The sequence below is a fragment of the Protopterus annectens genome, chromosome 4.part1 (assembly GCF_019279795.1).
Source record: "Protopterus annectens isolate FY-2018-M chromosome 4.part1, PAN1.0, whole genome shotgun sequence".
Classification (NCBI taxonomy): Eukaryota; Metazoa; Chordata; order Ceratodontiformes; family Protopteridae; genus Protopterus; species Protopterus annectens.
This window is the reverse complement of record NC_056734.1, coordinates 513,813,837-513,833,522: the sequence shown is the minus strand read 5'-3', so window position 1 is coordinate 513,833,522 and position 19,686 is coordinate 513,813,837. Positions and strand designations below refer to the sequence as shown.

The 19,686-nt window shown below is 45.8% G+C and overlaps 1 protein-coding gene across 1 annotated transcript in view; it reads right to left on the bottom strand.

Moving 5' to 3' along the window:
* Positions 1-19,686, bottom strand: part of LOC122801243 (high density lipoprotein binding protein) — a 1,918,659-nt gene that overhangs the window by 1,353,830 nt on the left and 545,143 nt on the right. The window contains exon 9 of the mRNA XM_044070795.1: positions 11,870-11,977. Within this exon, the coding sequence (XP_043926730.1) occupies positions 11,870-11,977 (108 nt within the window). The remainder of the gene's footprint in view (positions 1-11,869; positions 11,978-19,686) is intronic.

The window sequence follows — 19,686 nt, the reverse complement described above, 5'->3', positions numbered from 1 at the left end:
CGTCTTCTCCGCTTTTGGAGGTAGAAGCACCCCATTGTTTAGGCCTGTATGAGCCTAGGGGCTGGGATTTGCCTCTGGGGCATCTGTATGTGCCTCTTTGTGGCCTGACACTGGAAAGGACCAATTTTTTGTAGGCCAGTTCCTACTAAATCTGGGTGGCTGCACCTGTAAGAAATCCTTACCTGTCTGCATAAATTTCGCATTGTCCTCCATTTCCTTCAACACCTCTTCTGCTTTAACACCAAAGTATCATGCTGTAATGGAGCATCTAATAATTTTGCTTTAACATGATCAGGCAGATTCTGTTCCTTTAACCAAGCATGTTGCCTAATGACAGAACCCGTAACTGCGGCCCTGCAAGAGGCCTCCAGAGAATCAAAACCACATTGCAAAGTATGCTTTCCTACTTGTTCAGTTGCATGCAATAAATCCTGCATTTGTTTTCTGCACATTCAGAATTTAACATTTTCTGTTTAAGCAGTGACAGTAAGTACTGCGGATATTTAAGCATATGAAATTGACAATTTAAAGCCCTCAAAGCCAAGGTAGAAGTGTAAACCTCCCCCCCGCCAATCTGTCCAGTGCCCTTGAATCCCTATCAGAGGGGATAGGGTTTTTTTGCAGTGGAAGCCTTGACCCCATTGGGACCCTGAGAAATAGTTTCTGGGTCAGCAGCAGGGTTTTTATAAAGAAATGTATGGGAATTTGGAACCCTGTAGCATCTGTCTGGCTTAACAGGTGCAGGAGGTAAAGAGTCAGGGGGACAGGCCGGACTCTGAAAATACACCTACAATGTCTAAAACACGAAGGACAGCAAGAGGCCTGTGCTGAGGTAGTAAAAGAAAATCTCTAAGCCTTTTCTTAGAATCTGAGTAGTCTTGGCTCTCCTAGTGGAAGTGCTCCCTCATGGTATGATGGGTTTCCCCAAAAGAAAAATCCTAAGGAGGGGAGGCTGAAGGGATAGATTCTTCAGCATCGGAATCCTCATAGGGAGGGAGAGAGTATTCTTGGTCAGAAGAGGAGCCAGAGGAAATGGAAACCTGATCTGACGATTCACATGGTCTCTTGGCTAAGCCTCTTCTCAGGAGGGGGATGGGAACCCCTGATCAAAGTAATTAGGTCTTCGGCCATTTTGAGCATCTGTTTAGGCATGGAGGCCTGTCCATGGGCTTGCTGCACTTGTTTCTTTGTCTTTAGTGGTGCTTTAGTCTTTGCCTTTGGAGCTGTAGTCTGTTTTATATACAACTGTGTAGGCCTGAAAACACCCTCAGAAGCAGATGCCTGCTCAGCTGCTCCAAACCCATCTGAGGGAATATTTTCCAAGTGTCCAACACCTTGAGTTTCCAAAGGCCTAGTCTGCTCCACGTGGGAGTCTGAAGCGGCCTGCGGCTCTGAGATAGCAGGCGTCAGGGGCTGTGAAAGCACCTCACTGAGAACCGGCGACTGGCTTAGAAGAAGCCTAGTCAGTTTTGGACCTCTGATGCCAGTCTCTTTCCTTGCGTTTATGAATTGCGGTAGTCGGATGGCTATCAGACGACAGTGTAATTAAATCTTCGGCTAATGTAATGAAATGCAAAATTGTACAGACTCTTAATAGTGCGTTGGTTAAATCTAGCACAAAATCTGCAATTAGCTACGTCATGACCAGGGCCTAGGCAAGGAATACAGTAAGAATGGAAGTCCTTATGAAGTATTTGCTTCCCACAAGAAATACAATTAACTTTTTCTGACATCGGTCTGGAGCAAGAAAAAAAAAAAGTTTCCCCAACGGGGTACTTGGCTTTAAATGAAGACTTCGGATCTGAAAATTCGAACACGAAAATCTCAAGAGTCGGACGATCGGCACTTGCAAACTGCTTCTGCTTCAAGCAATGCGCGGCAAGAAAGACTGGAGAAATGGCATCGGCTGCATCTTTTTTACCCCTGGCACACTGACGTCAGGGAAGAGGTGACCGCAACTGATGCCGGACCAAGAATTTGGAATTCAGGCCGACTGCGGGTAGCCAGCCAGCAGGATAACCCAAGAGTAATGACTGCAACAGTCAAACACGATGAACATCCTTTGTTCCTCCTAGGAGGCAGCCTGAATTAAGCTGTTGTCTAATCACGGATAGAGGTGTACTTTCTAGTTTGAGATGTGCTTATACACTGGAACTAAACATCCGGTGAACACCCAGGGAGCAATGCACAAAAAAGAAATAAAAACTGAAGTGATGGGACCCTGCTATAAAGTTTTAAATTCCCTGTGGTAAACGGTGGCCACCACAGCTTGAGGTACCAAGGTTTAGAATGTAGATGCTAAATATGGGTTTAAAAGCAAGCTTAAGTCTATAAAGAAACCCTGTTCCTTTTATAGCTATGCAGGTAGGCAACCTGATGCAACACCAGTCTATCGATAATTACTCTGTGCTAATGAATGGTCTGTAAAAGATGGCAGATTCCCAAACTCTGTTTTTGCATTCTGATGCAATTGGCTCACACTCAAAAACATCTGGAATAAAGGTAAACCATGGAATCCTGTAGAAAACTAGTCCATTATCACAGGGAGACTGGGAAAGGGCATTTGGAAGACAGCTAATACTGTGGTGGTTTGTCCAGGGTATAAGCTGGCCCACTGGTCTTAACCTTCTCATTACCCCACTCTGGTTGGTCTCTTCCCCCCTCCAATCATCTTTCTTGAAAGCTCTTTTATTCAAGTTACTCTACCTCCATTTGCTTTCAATTAAGGGACCACAATTATATTGGGGACTTTTCACTATACTTAAAGATGGCTAGATGAAATAGTGGGTTTGATTTTACAGCTCCCCCTCCCTTTCTTAAAGAACCTATTGGAACAAAAAAAGTATTTAGCAAGGGGAACTGATCTAGTTCCTTATATCCTCAGATAGAAACCGGAGGAAGACTGACTTTAATGCATGTGGACGGGTCTGAAAAATCTTTTCAGCCATGATCCAACCAAAAATGGAGCAACAGCTTCTGCAAAAAGGTTTTAAAAACAGTATGAAGTAAAACTTCAGGTTAAAACAGAAGTGAAGGCATGTAGAAATCTTTTGGTGGTGAACTGGATGGCTACCACACAAAGAAAGCAGTTATATGAAAATCTTCCTTAATGTGCTCCTGAAAAATTCTTCTGAACACAAACCTGAAAACTTTGTTCTCATGGCATGCTGTTCATAGTGTAGTGACATCGCGGAAAAGATATTTTCACCAAGAAAAAAAGTCATGAACAATGTCAAAGAATGATGACTCAATACGGCTTAAAGGTAAGGCAGTACTCCCAGTTTCTTTGCCAACTGTGAATACAGACTAGAAGCTTAAAAGCCATGCAACTCCAGGCATGATCGGCCACCAGCTGATTTTAAACAAAGCTAGGCAGTGGTGTTCTCCATCCTGAAAAAAAGATATTCAAATGAGAAATTTTATTCTGGGAAACATGCAGTGGTGCGTTATTACTGGGAGGGTTCAGAACCACAACAGGCAATACATACTCGAGTATGGCATTACACTGTCAAGTTCCGCACAAAAAAACGCATTAAAGGTTGGGCAACTAGAATGAGAACTTAGTGTTTCACATTTTCACTACCATACCTTTGGTGTTGCAAGAGGAAAGATTTGCTCAATGCTCTCAAATCTGATGCTCAATGTTCATGACCGCGCCCCTAGAGGATCCTGAATTAAAACTCTAGGCAAGTTGAAAGAAAAAAAAAGCTTTATGGTGTTTGTCTGCAGATTTGTACATGTTAAAAGCCAATTTGTTAGCAAGCAGTCACTTATAGAAAGTAAACTGTTCTCCTGCAATATTTTAGCACAAGCCAACCTCAACAATGCATCCATATGCATAAGTCAGTCTTGCTGTGTAATGTGAAAAAACTAAAAAACAGAAGGCCAACTGAGCTTTAAGGGATCCCAGATCTGGACAGCTCATCTCTTAATACTGTTCCCAAGGGGACTACACGGACACAGCTGTGGCATCATCTAGAGTGAATAGCATTCTTGTGTAGTTTCAAAAGTGAGGGTTTAACAAGTCATCTTCCCAAGTACTCTGGCTAGAGTGTGCCATCTTCCTGCTGTTTATTTTCCTCAGACATTGTATTTTTTTTTTGTTACAACTGCTTCAGATGGATACCTTTCCCTCGAAGATGAATTTGCAATCTGCCCTCTACCCAATGCAAAGTTAGGAGGAACTACTGTGAAGCAGATATAGGCATAAGAGGCAAGAATATAGGGTCAGCAAATTACTCAAGATATTGACTCATTGCACCTGGTAGAAAATATGTAGTTTACCAGGGGAAGGGGCCAGGTGCAGACACTGCTTTTAGAAGTGTATCAAAAGCATCTTTAAAACCATGGAAAATGGGAGGAATACCAATAGTCACTGGCTTAGCTATGCTTAGCAGCTGAAGGTGCTTGTGCAAACCCATCTCATTTGAACTTCACCCAACATGCAGACAATGTTGCATCTCACCAATGAAGACATTCACTGAAGACAGGGGTTCAGTCATGTTGTATTAAGAGTATATTCAGAAGGTGCAGGTCAGCTCCTCACTGACGCAAAGAACCAGGTATCATATTAAGTGAGGAAAAGTACAGTTGTGTAACACTTACCATAAATGTAGATGGTAGAGTATTCACTGTTGCAGTCATTACATTTCGGTTATCTGTTTGCAGGTAGCCCTCAATCGGCCTGATTAACAAAGACGTGGGTCCTGCATCGGTTGCTGTCCCTTCTTCCATGACGTCAGGGGTATAAAACATGCAGCAGACACCATTACATCAGTGTTTTTTTTTGCCCCAGATGTCAGGTGCCCTCCTAATAGGAAGCGATTAAACATAAAAGCACAAAGATATACCTCCAACAAAAAAGCATACACCAAAAAGGCTTTTAAGCATAGCAAAGGAAAGTAGTTATAGCCAAAAGATAGGGGGCTGGAGGGAGGGTAACCAGGACTGCAACAGTGAATACACTAACATCTACAATTTATGGCAAGTGCACACAACTATACAATGTTCCTTGTTTCACTGGTGCAGTCATTACATTTGGGTAGATTCCCAAAGCTATGGTTGCGAGGAGGAATTTAGATAGCATTACGGCCAGCTATAAGGCCTTGCAAGACTGCAGTGGCAAAGCCATCTCTGGATTTAGAGAAAATAGGCAAATTATAAAGCTTGGTGAAAGTATGCACAGAACTCCAGGTAGCAGCTTCTAGGCTGTAGAGGTAGATTCAGCCCTGGTGGAGTGAGGTCTGATCCATTGGGGGATAGGTTTTCCATGGTGTTTATAGCAGAAATGAATGCGATGGCTTATCCATTTAGAAATGGTTTGCTTCGAAATAGCCTTCCCCTCTGCCCCTGCAGCAAATGCCACCAGCAGTTCAGATTTCCTTTGAGGTTTAGTCCTGTCCAGGTAGAATCAAAGTTCTCTGTGCACATCTAAGGAATGCAGTATCCATCCTCCTTTATTCTGTGGATTGGGAAAGAAGGTTGGCAAATGAATGGACTGATTAAGAGCCACACTGGATACCACCTTGGGCATGAAGGATGAACTGGTTCTGAGGGACACCCTGTCCGCATGCAAGATGATGAAAGGCTCCACTGCCACAAGGGCCTGTAATTCAGATACTCTCACAGCTGAAGTGATTGCTAAAAAGAAAGCAGTTTTCCAAGAAAGAAATTTTATGTCTGCAGTAGCATCTGGCGCAAAAGGAGGTAGAGAGTTTCTCCAAGACAAAGTTAAGGTCCCAGGCTGGGGTTGGAGCTCTCCTGGGTGGTCTCAAACTTTTGGCCCCTCTGAGGAACTGCTTGAGCAGTGGATGAGAGAAGAGGAGAGGTTCTGTGTTATGAGCTGAAATGGCTGAGGAGTGTATTTTAATGGAGGAAAAAGACGAGCCCTTGTGAAGCATCTCAGTTAAGTATCGTAAAAAAAACCTGAGGTAAATTAGGTGCTGCTGTGCTCATCTCTAGAGATTGGTTCCAGGCACAGAATCTGTTCCATTTTTCAGCATAAGATTTTCTAGTACTAGGCCTCCTTGCCTCTAAAATGATATCCATCACAGGTTTGCTGAGGGATGGTAAAGGAGAGATTAAGCAATTAGCCAGGCTGCAAGGTTCAGTGCTGGAAGCAGAGGGTGCAGAATCTGGTTCTCCTGAGACAGCAGAAAAGGAGTCTGAGGCAGGTGCCATGGAGATAATCCATGACACTGTGCAGGAGGGGGTACTAGTGTTAGCGTGGCCAGTCAGGAGCAATCAAAATCATCCTTGGTTTGTCCGGTTTGCTTTTTGGTAGTACTTTGTAGAGCAGAGGCGGGGGGAGTCAGACTAATAGGTTTTTCCAGCTGAAGGACAGAGCATCCACTTTCCAGACTTGTGGGGAATCCTTGTGCAAAATTTGCCCAATTGGTAGTTCTGGGGAGAGGCAAACAGGTCTATATCTGGGCTCCCCATTTGCTTGTCAACATGTTGAAAATCCTTGGTTCCAGTTTCCACTTGTGGGTCCATGAGGTTTCTGCTTAGTCTACCAGTGTATTTAATTTTCCTGGCAGGAATTGAGCTTGTAGGAGCACTTGGTAGCTCAAGGCTGTGTTGCACAATGCCATAGTCAGTCTAGAGGGAATAAGAATGTGTACCCCCCTGCTTGCTTATGTACCACAACATTGGTGTTGTCCATCTTTACCATTAGTCGTCCTGGAAGAATGTGGTCCTTGAAGGCTGTCAGAGCATTCTGTACAGCTAACATTTCTTTTTAATTGATTTGTAGGTGCATTTGACTTGGGTTCCATTTGCCCTGAATGCACTTCCCTGCCAGGTGAGCCCCCCATGCATAGTCTGATGCAGCTGTTACAGTTTGGGTGGCAGGGGGTGGTGTGAAAGGTAGTCCTTTGTTGGGTGGCAAGCCTCTGCCCAAAGGAACTCTAGGCGTAGGCAAGGTATGACAGGAATCATTGTTTCTAGGTCTTGAGAAGGTTGACACCACAGGCTTTTTAGATACCACTGTAGTTTCCTCATATGCAGTCTTGCATATGGAATTAGAGGAATGCAGGAGGCCATGAACCCCAAGGCTTGTAGTACTCGTCTTGCAGATAGCAGGGTTTTTGTGGCCACTTGTTTGAAGTAGGTTGTCAAATGAATTTGTTTCTCTGGCGTGAGGTAAGCCATCTGGGAAGTTGTATTCAAGCTTGCTCCCAGGAATATAATTTGTTGACAGGGTACCAGTTGTGATTTATTTTCGTTTATGGTGTACCCCAGACAAGTTTGAACACTTTTTACAAAGGCCAGATGATTCAAAAGCATGTCCTAGCTTTCTGCCGGAATTAGACAATTGTCCAGGTATGGGTATATTTGAATATTTCTTTGCCTGCAAAATGCAATAATTAGAGCTAGGCACTTCGACTTATCTACTGTGCCCAGGGTATTCACAAAGGGCAGTGCAGAGAACTGATGGTGCATGTATAGCCTGCTTTGAAGCGTTGGTATCTTCCGCAAGATTCCCCGATTGGGATGTGTAGGTATGCTTTTAAATCTAGTGTCGCCAACCAGGCATCTTTGCCTAGCACAGGAAGCAATTGGTGAAGTGTCAGCATCTTGAATTTTGGACTCTCCAAAAAGGTGTTTAGAGTAGACAGGTGCAGGATAGGACAGGAAAAGTCTCTAGTAGAAACCTTGCCCCTTTTCCTCTTCTGGTACCAGTTGAATAGCCCCCATGCTTGAGAAAGTACTTGTTTTTGGGCCTCTGCCCACTGACTTGTGGGTAGGTCCAGCCACCCACTTGGTGTTGGCAATGTGTGGAAGTGAAATCTGTATCCCTGGGACACTATTTAAAACCCATTTGTCCTGGGTAATGAGCTCAATTCTTTGCATGAAGAACAATAAGGGGCAAATCAGTTGCCAAGTGCTTGGGAATTTTAAAAGGAAGCAATTGAGATAGTTTACCATGGGGGGAGTCTTATTCCCAGACTTGGAAGTGGAGGGCCCCCACTGCTTAGTTCTGAGTCCCCTGGGACTGAAACCTGGCGGTTTTGCTGTCTGGGTTTGGCTTAAGACCTGGAAGGGGCCGGAAAGGACCAATTCGTAGAGGGCCAGTGCCTACTAAATCTAGGAGGCTGAACTTGTAAGAAATCAGTAGCAGTTTGCATAGATTTATCTTTATCTTCTATCTTTTTAAGAACTTCCTCAGCCTTGTTGCCAAACAGGCGGTCCTGATTTAAAGGAGCATCCAACAATTTAGCTTTAACATGATCAGGCAACGATTGCTTCTTAAGCCAAGCATGCCTTCTGAGCACAGACCCAGTAACAGCAGCCCACATTGCAAAGTATGTTTTCCAACTTGTTCGGCAGAATGCATTAAATCCTGTAATTCTTTACTTTCCACACAGTCCAGAATCATTTTCTGTTTAAGCAGTCCAACATGTTGCTGGTATTTTAACATATGAAACTGGCAATTTAAAGCCCTAATGCCAAGGTTGCATAAGTGTAAACCTTCTTACCCCATCTATCCAGCGCCCTGGAGCCTCTAAGAAGGGGTAGGAATTTTAGCAGTAGAAGCCTCAATGCCCTTGGGCCACTGTGAAAGTCTCTGGATCTGCAATATGATTTTTGAAAAGGAACCTGTGGGACTCCAGGACCCTGTAGTATCAGTCATGTTTTCTGGGAGCAAGAGGCAGGGAATCGGGGGCCAAACTAGATTCCGAAAATCAATATCTAGTACAGGAGAAATAGCTAAAGGCCTATGCTGAGGTGGGAGTAGAAAGTCCGCAAGCCTCTTTTTTGAATCAGAAAAATCCTGGATTTCTCAGTGGAAATGCTCCCTTAGAGTATGTAAGGTTTCCTCAAAAGAAAAATCCTCAAGAGGGAAAGCAAAGGGAATAGTCCTCTGCATCAGAATCTTCATAAATAAGGGCAAATCCAGATCAGAAGTCTGAAAAAACTGAATCCTGATCAGAAGATTCATAATAAACTTCAGTCCTAGGCCTCTTGGGGGTGGGGGTTGGCTACCCCTGATTAGAGTTATTAGATCTTCAGCCATTCTTATTTGTTTTTTAGGCATAGAGGTATGAGCGTCAGTTTTAGACATGGATCGAGATTTAGGCCCAAGTAATGGAGGCATCGATTTAATATGCAAGTCCATAGCCCTGAATTCACCCTCAGAAGCCGGTACCTGCACAGTGGCTCCAGACCCATCCAAGGTAGAGATCTCAGGTTCCATAGTTGAAGCATCTTGCGGTATACCGGACTCCAAACAGGTCTCAGAGGCCTGCGAATCAGAAGTAGCGGGTATCAGGGGCTGCGAAAGCGGCTCACCGAGTACCAGCGAACTGGCAACTGGCTTAGAAGCGTCGTCGGCAGTTTTGGACCTCGGCGGCATGTCTCTATCTTTCGGACTCCCGGTAGTCGGATTGCTAACAGACATTCCTGGATAATTAGAGAACTGAAATATTTAGAAGTAAAAATGTACAGATGATGGATAGTGCGCTGATTAAACACAAAACCGACAGCAAGGTACGTTGTGGTCAGGGCCTAGGCAAGGAATACAGTACGAATGAAAATCTTTGAGGTATTTGCTTTCCACAAGTAATGCAATTATTAACTTTTACGGACATCTGTAAGGAACAAGAAAGTTTCCCCAACTGGGTACTTAGCTTTAGTTGAAGACTTCGGTTCTGAAACTCGAAAACGAAAATTTCAGGAGTTAGCCGACTGGCACTTGCGAACTGCTTCTGCTTTGGGAACTGCAAGTCAAGAAAGACTGATGTAATGGCGTCGGCTGCATGTTTTATACCCCCGACGTCTTAGAAGGGACAGCAACTGACGCAGGACACAAGACTGCTAATCAGGCTGACTGAGGGCTACCTGCAAGAAGATAACCCAAATGTAACGACTGCAACAGTGAAACACAAAGAACATCAGTTCTCTAGTTGCAGCAGAGACCCTCCTGTTTTGAGTTCAGCGGCAAGATACTGGCCCTTTGCCAGATGGCCATATACTCTTCAAACTTAAAATATAAAAGGCCAGTAACTGAGGACTTGTGTCCCAAGGCCTGAACCCACATCCAGGAAATACTTCTACCCAGGGAGGCACAACTTGCAAAATTCCAAAATAACTTCAGATTGAAAACCACTACTATACCAAAACAGCAGGTGTGAGCACTCTCCACCAGTCTACATCAAATGCTGCCCAGTGACAACTAGCACTAGTCTAATGCAGCAGAAATAACGTAAGAGTCCTGGCTAGAGAGAGCACCATCAGCACTGACTGGTTCAAAAGGCACTTGGACACATGTCTGTGCGACAGATCCAGTGACTTTTAAGCAAGTACCTCCACTAACTGCAGTACTCAGGACATGGGACTTGCAGCTGACGTGGGCAGAATTTGCCAGTTCAGTCTTGCAGTGATGTTTTAACTCTGCTTCTTTGAACTTACTGGATAAAGTATCTTTGCTACCGATGTCAAAGGGATGGGTATCCCTTGATTCATGAAAGTCAGCTTTTGGTGTTCCAGAAAGGAGGTTTTAGGCCTCGTTTACTATGGTCTTTTTAAGTAAGAATACATCCTGAAAAGGTATACCCATAGGGTGATCCTTCTAGACAAGAGGCACCGAATGTAGAAATCCTTTAGTGGAACCTGCCACCAGTACACTACTACTTTTTCCAGGAACATTATGAGCCTTGGAAAAACCCACACAAAAGTAAGCACTAAAAAAAAGTAGCCAACAAATTAGAATGCTGTAGCAATAAATGAAAGACACATCCTCAGAAGGGTAAAGGCCCTTGATCATCCTGATCAGACCAAAAGGCACAACTAAAGGTGTGTAAAGGGTAGAGCAACCCACACCTTGGCACAGGTCAGATGTCTTGGTGTTGGGAGACCACCTCCCATAGATGTGAAAAGATCTAAAATTCAGCCCAAATGGTTAGACTTCTACATGCAGTAAACACTTGTGCTCTAAGACCCATGAAGAGCATTCTACAACGAACAGCTTAAATTTCTTAACCTAACTGGGACATTTAATACAGCAAACAGGTTTTGCTTATGGTGGAAGTAGAAAAAGCTGTACCGCCCAAAAAATACATTACTTGACCAAACTGAGCAGAAGTACTACAAGCAACTGCCATTTTCTTTTTCTCCTTCCAAATGTTTCTTCCATTTGACCAGAGCCTTAAAAGTTCAACACCAAAAGCATTACCTGGGAATGGTTTGATGTTTACATTTGATCTTGCAGTATCTGAACAGCATTTTGGCTTCCTTTAAAATTCCTAGTCCATGGCAATGAAATGCATCGCAGTGAAATGGTATTTCAGATAAGCAGTCAGAAAATGCAAAAATGACAGGTAAACTCCACATCTACTGCTGAGATGATTTAGTCAGTAGGTGATATACTTACAACATTCACAGTCTCAACAAAGACTAATTTAGCAAATGCTTCTGCCAAAAAAACTGCCATAACATTGAGTTTGCAAACAAAGAAAAGGAGAGAGATCTCTTTCCAGACACTCAAACATTGCAGGGCAATTGCATTCTAAGCCAGAAAAGGTAACGGAAGGTCGAGAAAATGCAAAACATCAGGAAAATAAATGGAGGCAGCAACCTCATGTGTAAAGTGATTACTTCTATACGACAGCTCCACCATGCCTGCCAACCCAAAAAAATCTGCACAAGTTTAAAATTTAAGGTACTCTCTATTTCTTACCGCATATAGGAAAACAGTGCTACAAGCAGCCTGAAGTAGGTGGTGAAGAATCAGTATAGCAATAAGCCATTAGAATTCATACAATAGAAAGTGAAAGCAAACATTATGGGTATAAACCAAACGCCACAGTATGACATGCCAAATGCATGACAAACAGTTGAAAATTTCTCAAGTTCAAACCAAACTTACCTTTGGCATCTGCTGAGTAATTTTGGCCAAGTTCTGTCCTTTCTTGCCAATGATGAAACGGTGTAACCATGCCGGGGCAAAGACTGAGGAAACTTTGAAGCTATTGGCCTTAAAAGAAAACAGAAAAAGACAATGTATTTTTGACATCAAAGATAGTAAAAGACAAAACAATGTACTTCCAAATATGTACTGAAATTATCCAAAAAACTAAATCAGAATTTGTGGTAAGTGCATTCCTAAATTTTGTTACGACTGTAAAGTCACCCTTTAAGCACAATTTTAGCTATACTGCTAGTACACATCTTTTCATCTGAAATTGACTTGGTCATTCCAGACTGTTGAAGGGTATGCTACAACTTCAAATAAACTGCTAAAGTGGATTTTAAATGAGTGCTAAAATGCTTTTCATGTCAAGCATATTCCATATCTAGCTAGTTTTCAGGGGTCAAGGAAGAAATTAGAAGTTATGTACTCACCATAACGTTCCATCTGAGTAGGTGTATTCATTTGTCTGCAACCTGTGGGTTATGGATCCGATATCGGATCCGAACCGGCATGGTTTTCCAGCTATGGATCCAAGCTCTCAGCTCCTCCCCTCACCCATAATGCCCTGCTCTACCCTCATGACCTCAGATCGAGTTTGCCAAAGCAACAATACCCTAAAAAGGGTAACAAGGAATATGTAGGAAACTGATAGGCCAGGGGATATTGCAGACAAATGAATACACCTACTCAGATGGAACGTTATGGTGAGTACATAACTTCTAAATCTGAAGTAGGATATTCATTTGTCTGCAACCTGTGGGACAGAGTCCCCAGCTACCTGAATCTTGGGCCATCATGGAAGGATATTCCAGCCAAAGGATGCTCTACCCCTAGATGCAAGATCCAACTTATAGTGAGAAATAAATGTATGAGATGAAGCCCACGTGGCTGCTGCACAAATATCATCTAGAGGAATCCTAGCCTTGAAGGCTGCCGAGGTAGATACTGACCGGTTGAATGGGCATGAACAGGCCTTCCTGACGCTTGATAAGCCAATAAAATGCACTGTGAAATCCAGCGGACAGAGAAACTTTAGAAATTGGCTTGCCCAAATTGAATTTTGCAAAGGAAATAAACAGCTGGTCGGATTGCCTATGACCAGCTGTCCTGTTGAGATAAAATCTAAGTTGCCTGTGAACATCTAGTGAGTGTAGCTTATATTCACCTTTGTTTTCATACTTAGGGAAGAAAACAGGAGGTTAATGGATTGATTGATGTTTGCTTCAGAAGCGATTTTAGGAAGGAAGGACGGTTGGTCCTGAGGGAGACACGGTCCGGATGAAATACCAAGTAAGGAGGTTTAGCTGATAAAGCTTGAAGTTCAGAAACTCTCTTGGCTGAAGTAATGGCTACCAAAAAGGCTGTCTTGTAGGACAAGAATTTGAGATCCACAGAGTAGGGGAGCGGTCAAGGCCTGAAGGACCAAAGAAAGGTCCCAAGGAGGAACTGCTTGTTTTATAGGGGCCTGAGAAGGAAAGTACCTTTAAGAAATGTTTTGCACAATTTGGCTGACATAAGAGGATTAGACTCTTGACCAATGTGATAGTGAGAAATTGCCGCCAGTTGAACTTTGACTGTGGAACTGCTGGCACCATCATTAAAGAGAGAGGTTAGAATATCAAGCACTACAGGGAGAGGAACCGTGAAGGGATTTAGGCCTTGCAGCCGCCCACACAGCCGCCCCGCCCACACAGAAACGTTTCCATTTGCTTCGTAAACCTTTCTAGTGGATGGTTTATGAGCCGCCACCAAAATAGCCTTTACCGTGAAGAAATACCGAGTCCTTATCAAGAGTGGAACTGGAGCAGGTCAGCTTCAGGTTGTCCAGGTTCGGAGGAGGAATGCAGGATGGATGGGATATCAGATCCGAATGGGATCTAGAATCCAAGGAGGATTCACTGAGTGAGACCTTAGGAAGGGAACCAGATCTGTCGAGGCCAGAATGGAGCAATGAGAATCATTCTGCAACCCACCAGAGGCTTTCTGAAGAACTTGCAGCATCAGAGGCAAGGGTGGATAGGCATACAGAAGACCGGGTGGCCAAGCATGCACCAGAGCTCTTGGGGTACCTCCGGGAGGTATTAAAAACTGTGGTGTTTGAGGGAGAAGCAAAAGATCGCATGAAGGGTTCCCCACTACTTGACAATTGAGAGACCACTCGTAAGGGGTCAGAATGGTGCGACTGAGCTTGTCCGCTAGGATGTTGGACCGACGAATGTGCGTTGCTATGAGAAAGCGATTGGTGGAGATTGCCCATTCCCAAACTCTCATGGCCTCGACAAAGAGGGTAAGACCTTGTTCCCCTTGCTTGTTGATGTACCAGACAACAGACATATTGTCCGATTGAATCGCAATTGTTCCCAAGGGAAGAAAGTCCTGAAGTGCTAGCAACGCTAAGAGCACTGCTCTCATCTCTAGAACATTGATATGCAGTAAGGTCTCTGAATGACTGTCCGGCCCAAAAGTGCCCCCCACCGAGGGAGGCGTCCGTGGTCACCGTGGCGAGAGGAGAAGCACAAAATGGGCGGAGATCCGGGAGTGGAGCCACCACAAGAGGGACCGCTTGCAAGCCTTGCTGATCGCTATGGGATGATGCATGGGAGAGCAAGGTATGACCACTGTACTTCCACTGTAGAATGCATATTGAGCCTGGCAAGAGGAAGAAGTGCTATAGCGAGCCATGGACCCTAGAGCCCTCAGGACCAACTCCGCTGGAACAGAACTTGAATGGAGAATGGCCCGCACCTGGAGCTGCAGATTTAGAACTCTGTCCGCAGTGAGGAAGGCTCAGAACTCCTTGTGTCTAGTCTGGCCCCTATGAAATCTAAGAGCTGCGTGGGTGCCAGGTTGGACTTGTTTGTATTTATTGTGATGCCCAGAAATGGAGCAAGATGGAGAAAGGAGTCTCGCCAAGAGAAGTAGATGCCTTGTTGAGCCAGTCGTCCAGGTAGGGAAAGACCTGCACCCCTGAAGCCTCAGGTGGGCCGCTACCACTGCTAGTACTTTGGTAAACACCCTGGGGGCTGTGGTGAGACCAAAGGGAAGGACCCGAACTGGTAGTGACTGGCTCCCAGCGAAGCGGAGAAACCTCCTGGAGCGCCTGTCCATCAGGATGTGGTGATCTATCGAGCACATCCAGTGATCTTCTCCCAGAAGGGGAGAATAGATTGCAGAGTGACCATTTTTTGTTTGGGGACTGCCAGATTCAAGAGAGAGGTCTAGGATTGGTCTTAGTTCCCCGTTTTGGCACTAAAAGAATCTGGAGTAGAACCCTGATCCGATCTGGTCTGGGGAACGGGCTGGATGGCTCTTTTCTTTAGCAGATGGCCAATTTCTGCTGGGAGGGACTTCATCTTTGGAAGGTGAAGGAAAGGGATGCGATATCCCCTGGATATGATTTGGAGAAGTCAGCGGTCCGATGTTATGGACTCCCATGCCGCTAGGTGCCCAGAATCCCCGACTGCCTCCAGAGTAAAGCAGTCGGGCAACCCTCAGGGTTGCTGGCTGTTCAGAGAAAGGTTCCCTGGACCCGGTTTCTGGGAGCCCCTCTGCCTCTAGGGCGGCATCCTCCCTGTCCTCCTCTGCCACGGCTGGGACCATCTTCTTCTGACCCTTTTGGTTCCTAGAGTAGGGCCTCTGGGGTGCAGAGAAGCGATTCGACGGCAGACAGCTTCTTCTTCTTCCCGTCCTCGCTCTGGGTCAACGTCTCGAACGGTCTTGCCAAACAGAGCAGAACCATGAAGGGCTCAGAAAAATCGCAGTGGGGAGCCAGGCCGTGACCAGGCCTGTCCCGCAGCTCAGCATGGGAGAGTAGCCGCATAGAAGTATTTGTGACTGACCTAAGAGTGGCCATTTTGGTGGAGTGCAGAACTCTGTCCTCCTCCGAAATGGACTCATTAATAAGGTCTCGCTGCATCCAATAACATGTGCCAAATAGTTCAGCGAAGGTCGCGAACTGAACATCCGCTTCAAGCGGTCCATCATCCGAGACTCCTTGCTCGGTGGGTGGACTGAGGACTCTCCTGAGCCAGTTCCCTCTTGGCCGCCATCAACATGGCATCTACAGGAGGCCCCTTACTCCAATGGGTCCTGTCGGAGGCGGACTAAGGATCCTATCAGGTCTTTTGGGAATTGGCTCCACGGTGTCCGGTTCCTTCCACTGGTGGTAATAAGGTCCACCAGGGACACCCAAGAGGTAGAATGCCTCCAAGAACACGGACTCGAGGAAGACTTGGGGCAGACCACCCCCAATACGAGCATTTCCATGATGTCTCCGGAGACATCCTCGGGGTGACCGTGGGAGCCTTCCCTTCCTCCAAGTCCGTGTCTTCAGTGAGAGACTCGGGAGTCAATGTGCCTCCTTTTGCAGGGCCTCCTCTGGGGGCTGTCAGAGGAGTCCTCAGCAGCAATTTGCTCCATGGGAGCAACTTGGGGCACAGAAACGGGCTGTCCCAGGGCGGATGGTGGAAGCCTGGCCCAGTGCAGAGAGACCCTCAACAGAGCCCTCTCCACTACATCAAGGATCCGACAATGATCCGAAGAGTGGATCACAGACGGCACCGGCGAGCACTGATCCCCGGATCCGGATCCAGGCTCCGAGATCGAGGCAGGGTCGGATCCGGTACCAAGTACTATCGGCTCCGACCTCCCCGGCTCGAGCTGCTCGGCTCCAGTTGCTCGAACCCGGATAGTGTTGAGCTCCCCGGGGAGGCAAGAGCACTCCCATCTGCATCTGGGCCTGGATGAACCTTCTCATCATCCGGTCCAGATCCGCATCCGAAGGCTATGGGTGGATCTCGGCAGGCTACCGAGGTAGGCCTGGAATGCCTCCTCGATAGCCTCGCTCCTCCTCAGGACCCGGTGAGAAGCACACAGGAGACCGAAACAGAGGTCTCGCCCGCTAGATGCATCCTCTCTCTCCAGAAGCGGGAGTTTGAGTCCCGGAGCAGGAGGGTGCCACAGGGAACAACTGCAGCCGCAGGGAGCATGGGAGGTCGGAGCCGAGTCCGGCGGTAAAGACCCGCCAAGACCAGCTTGGACCTCCGCCCTCAGTGCCCTGGGGTTGAACCCTGCACAAATGGAACAACCAGATGTGAGGTGTTCAACCCCAAGACGTGTGGCCATCAGGTGAGAGCTTATGGCCACACTTGAAAATATAGACTTAGGCTGTTCAGCCATAATCTATAAAACCCAAAGTTACAGAAAAGTAAACAACCAAAGAAAGCACACAGGCCTCACACACACTCGTCCAGCGAGGGAGGGAATAAAAATTATTACTGAAACTTAAAATAAACTTAAAACAGTCGAAACCTACTACTTTCACAAAAATGTTAAAGAAACAAAAATTCTCTGATTTTATACAAAAAATAGTCTACTTAGCTGAGAGCTACATCCACATCCAGGCAAACAAGATCTGAGGTCATGAGGGTAGAGCAGGGCATTATGGGTGAGGGAGGAGCTGAGAGCTTGGATCCATAGCTGAAAACCATGGATCCGATCCATAACCCACAGGTTGCAGACAAATGAATATCCTACTTCAGATCTTTAGTTTTCAAAATTCTTCCACATTGTGAGGAAACTAGCTGAAAGCTGATAAGGGGCCTAATGGAAGGCAAGAATGGAAAGTTCCCACACAATGAGGGGGCAGCCAACCAGAGAAGAAAGTCAGGCAAAGCAACTATGATGGTGTTCCTGCCCATGCCAGCTTCTAAAAATGTTAGAAGCAATGGTGTTGCAAGTTGAGGTCCTAAAACCCAACTTCTGGGGAGTAACATGGATGCCCATTACTAAGAGGCAGTACTATTCTTTCCTCTTTACATGAGGATTCTCCAACCAACATGCTAATGAGGGTTACCAAGCCAAGGTCCATTTATTGCAAGCTTCTGCCAGAATGTGGTTAAACCAACACTCAACACCAGTACCCACACCCTCCCAGGACAGACTAGATGCATCTGTCTTGCATCACTCGAACCCTCCCAAGTTGCTGAGATTCAAAATCAGGCCATCCAAGTCTCAGTCAGGACTTTATCCTTGTATGCTACACAGAATGGCAAGCTTTTAGACAGATTCTAAATGACATCTGTCCCAATCATTAACCTTGCTGAACCTTGCTTTCATATGTTTTGCAAACCCTGAAAGAACTACATTTAGTCTCCAGGTCATAGCAGTTAAGCAAAAACAGACATTCTGAATGTTTCTAAAAATACCCACAAACATTTGGCACTTATGAACATTCTATAATACTCAATAAGTGCTTTACAGTTTTAAAAGAATTGTGGGAGAAAAGCATTACACTGTACCAAGTCTTGAGCAATTAATCAGCCCAAAATCCTCAGTTTCTTAGCAAAAGAAGCAAATTCTTGATCACATAATTCAAACAAACCTTCCAAAACAGATTCATTTACAGTACACAGATACAGAAAAATCATCAACTCAGGAAGACCATAACAAAATAAGCAACCTAGCTTCTTGAGACATTTCAGTGGTACATGAGAGCAAGAAGCCACGGGGAAGAGAGCAAGCGGCAGAGCAAGAGGCAGAAGAGGCAAGAGCGGCAGAAGGAGCAAGAAGGCGAGGAAGAGAGCAAGAGCGACGGGGAGAGAAGGCAGAGAGAGCAAGAGCGGCAGAGGAGAGAGCGGCAGGGGAGAGAAGAGAGCAGGAGCAAGAGCAGAGGAGAGAGCAAGAGGCGGCAGAGGAGAGAGCAAGCGACGGGGAGAGAGCAAGCGGCAGAGGAGAGCAAAGCGGCGGGAGAGAGAGCAAGAATTGAGGAGAGAGCAGAGCGACGGGAGAGGAGAGCAAGAGCGACGGGGAAGAAGAGCAGGGGAGAGAGAGCGGCAGAGGGAGAGCAAGAGCGACGGGGAAAACAAGAGCGGCAGAGACAAGCGGCAGAGAGAGAGCAAGAGAAGGGAGGAGAGAAACAGCGAGGGGAGAGAGCAAGAAGCGGAGAGAGCAAGAAGCGACAGAGGAGAAGAGCAAGAGCGACGGGGAGAACAAGCGGGGGAGAGAAACAAGAGCGACGGGGAGAGAAGCGGCAGAGAAGAGCAGAGAGCAAGAAGCGGCAGAGAAACAGAAGCGGGAGAGAGCAAGCGGGAGAAGCAAGAGCGGCACGGAGAGCAAGAAGCGGCAGAGGAAGAGAGCAAGAGAGCAGAGAGAGAAACAAAAGAGAGAGCAAGAGCCAGGAGAGAGCAAGAGCGGGGGAGAGAGCAAGAAGCGGCAGAGAGCAAGAGCGGGAAGAAGCAAGAGACGGGGAAGAGAGCAAGAGCGGCAGGGGAGGACGTGGAGAGAGAGCAAGAGCGACGGGGGGAGAGAATGACGTGGGGGAGGACAAGACAGCAAAAAATCCCACTCATGCCATTAGGAAAGCAAGGATCAAGTAGCATACCAGATGCCATAAGGCACTAGAAAGAATAAACTAAAACGCTACCTCACCTCTTCTAACTGGGGTAGTTTAAGGGAAGCCTTAATCCTGCAGCAATACTTCTCAAGATAGCCTTGGGGCAAAATTCATCTTGTCAGCTCCAGGTCTTAGCAACACAGCAAAATGTGCGCACCTTTGAGCTTCCCAGTTTAATGCATACTAAGATAAGTTAAAACATCCACATGTAAAACGAGTACCAATGTGGAATGAAAGCTCTCGCAATATTTGAATTTACAAGAGCAAATACTAGCATGTTAATATCTAAAACTACTACACTGAAGTGAAACTTATGCACTTAAGTGTAATCATTCCCTAAAAATCCTTACATTGGGTACTGGGCTCAGCAAGGAACAAA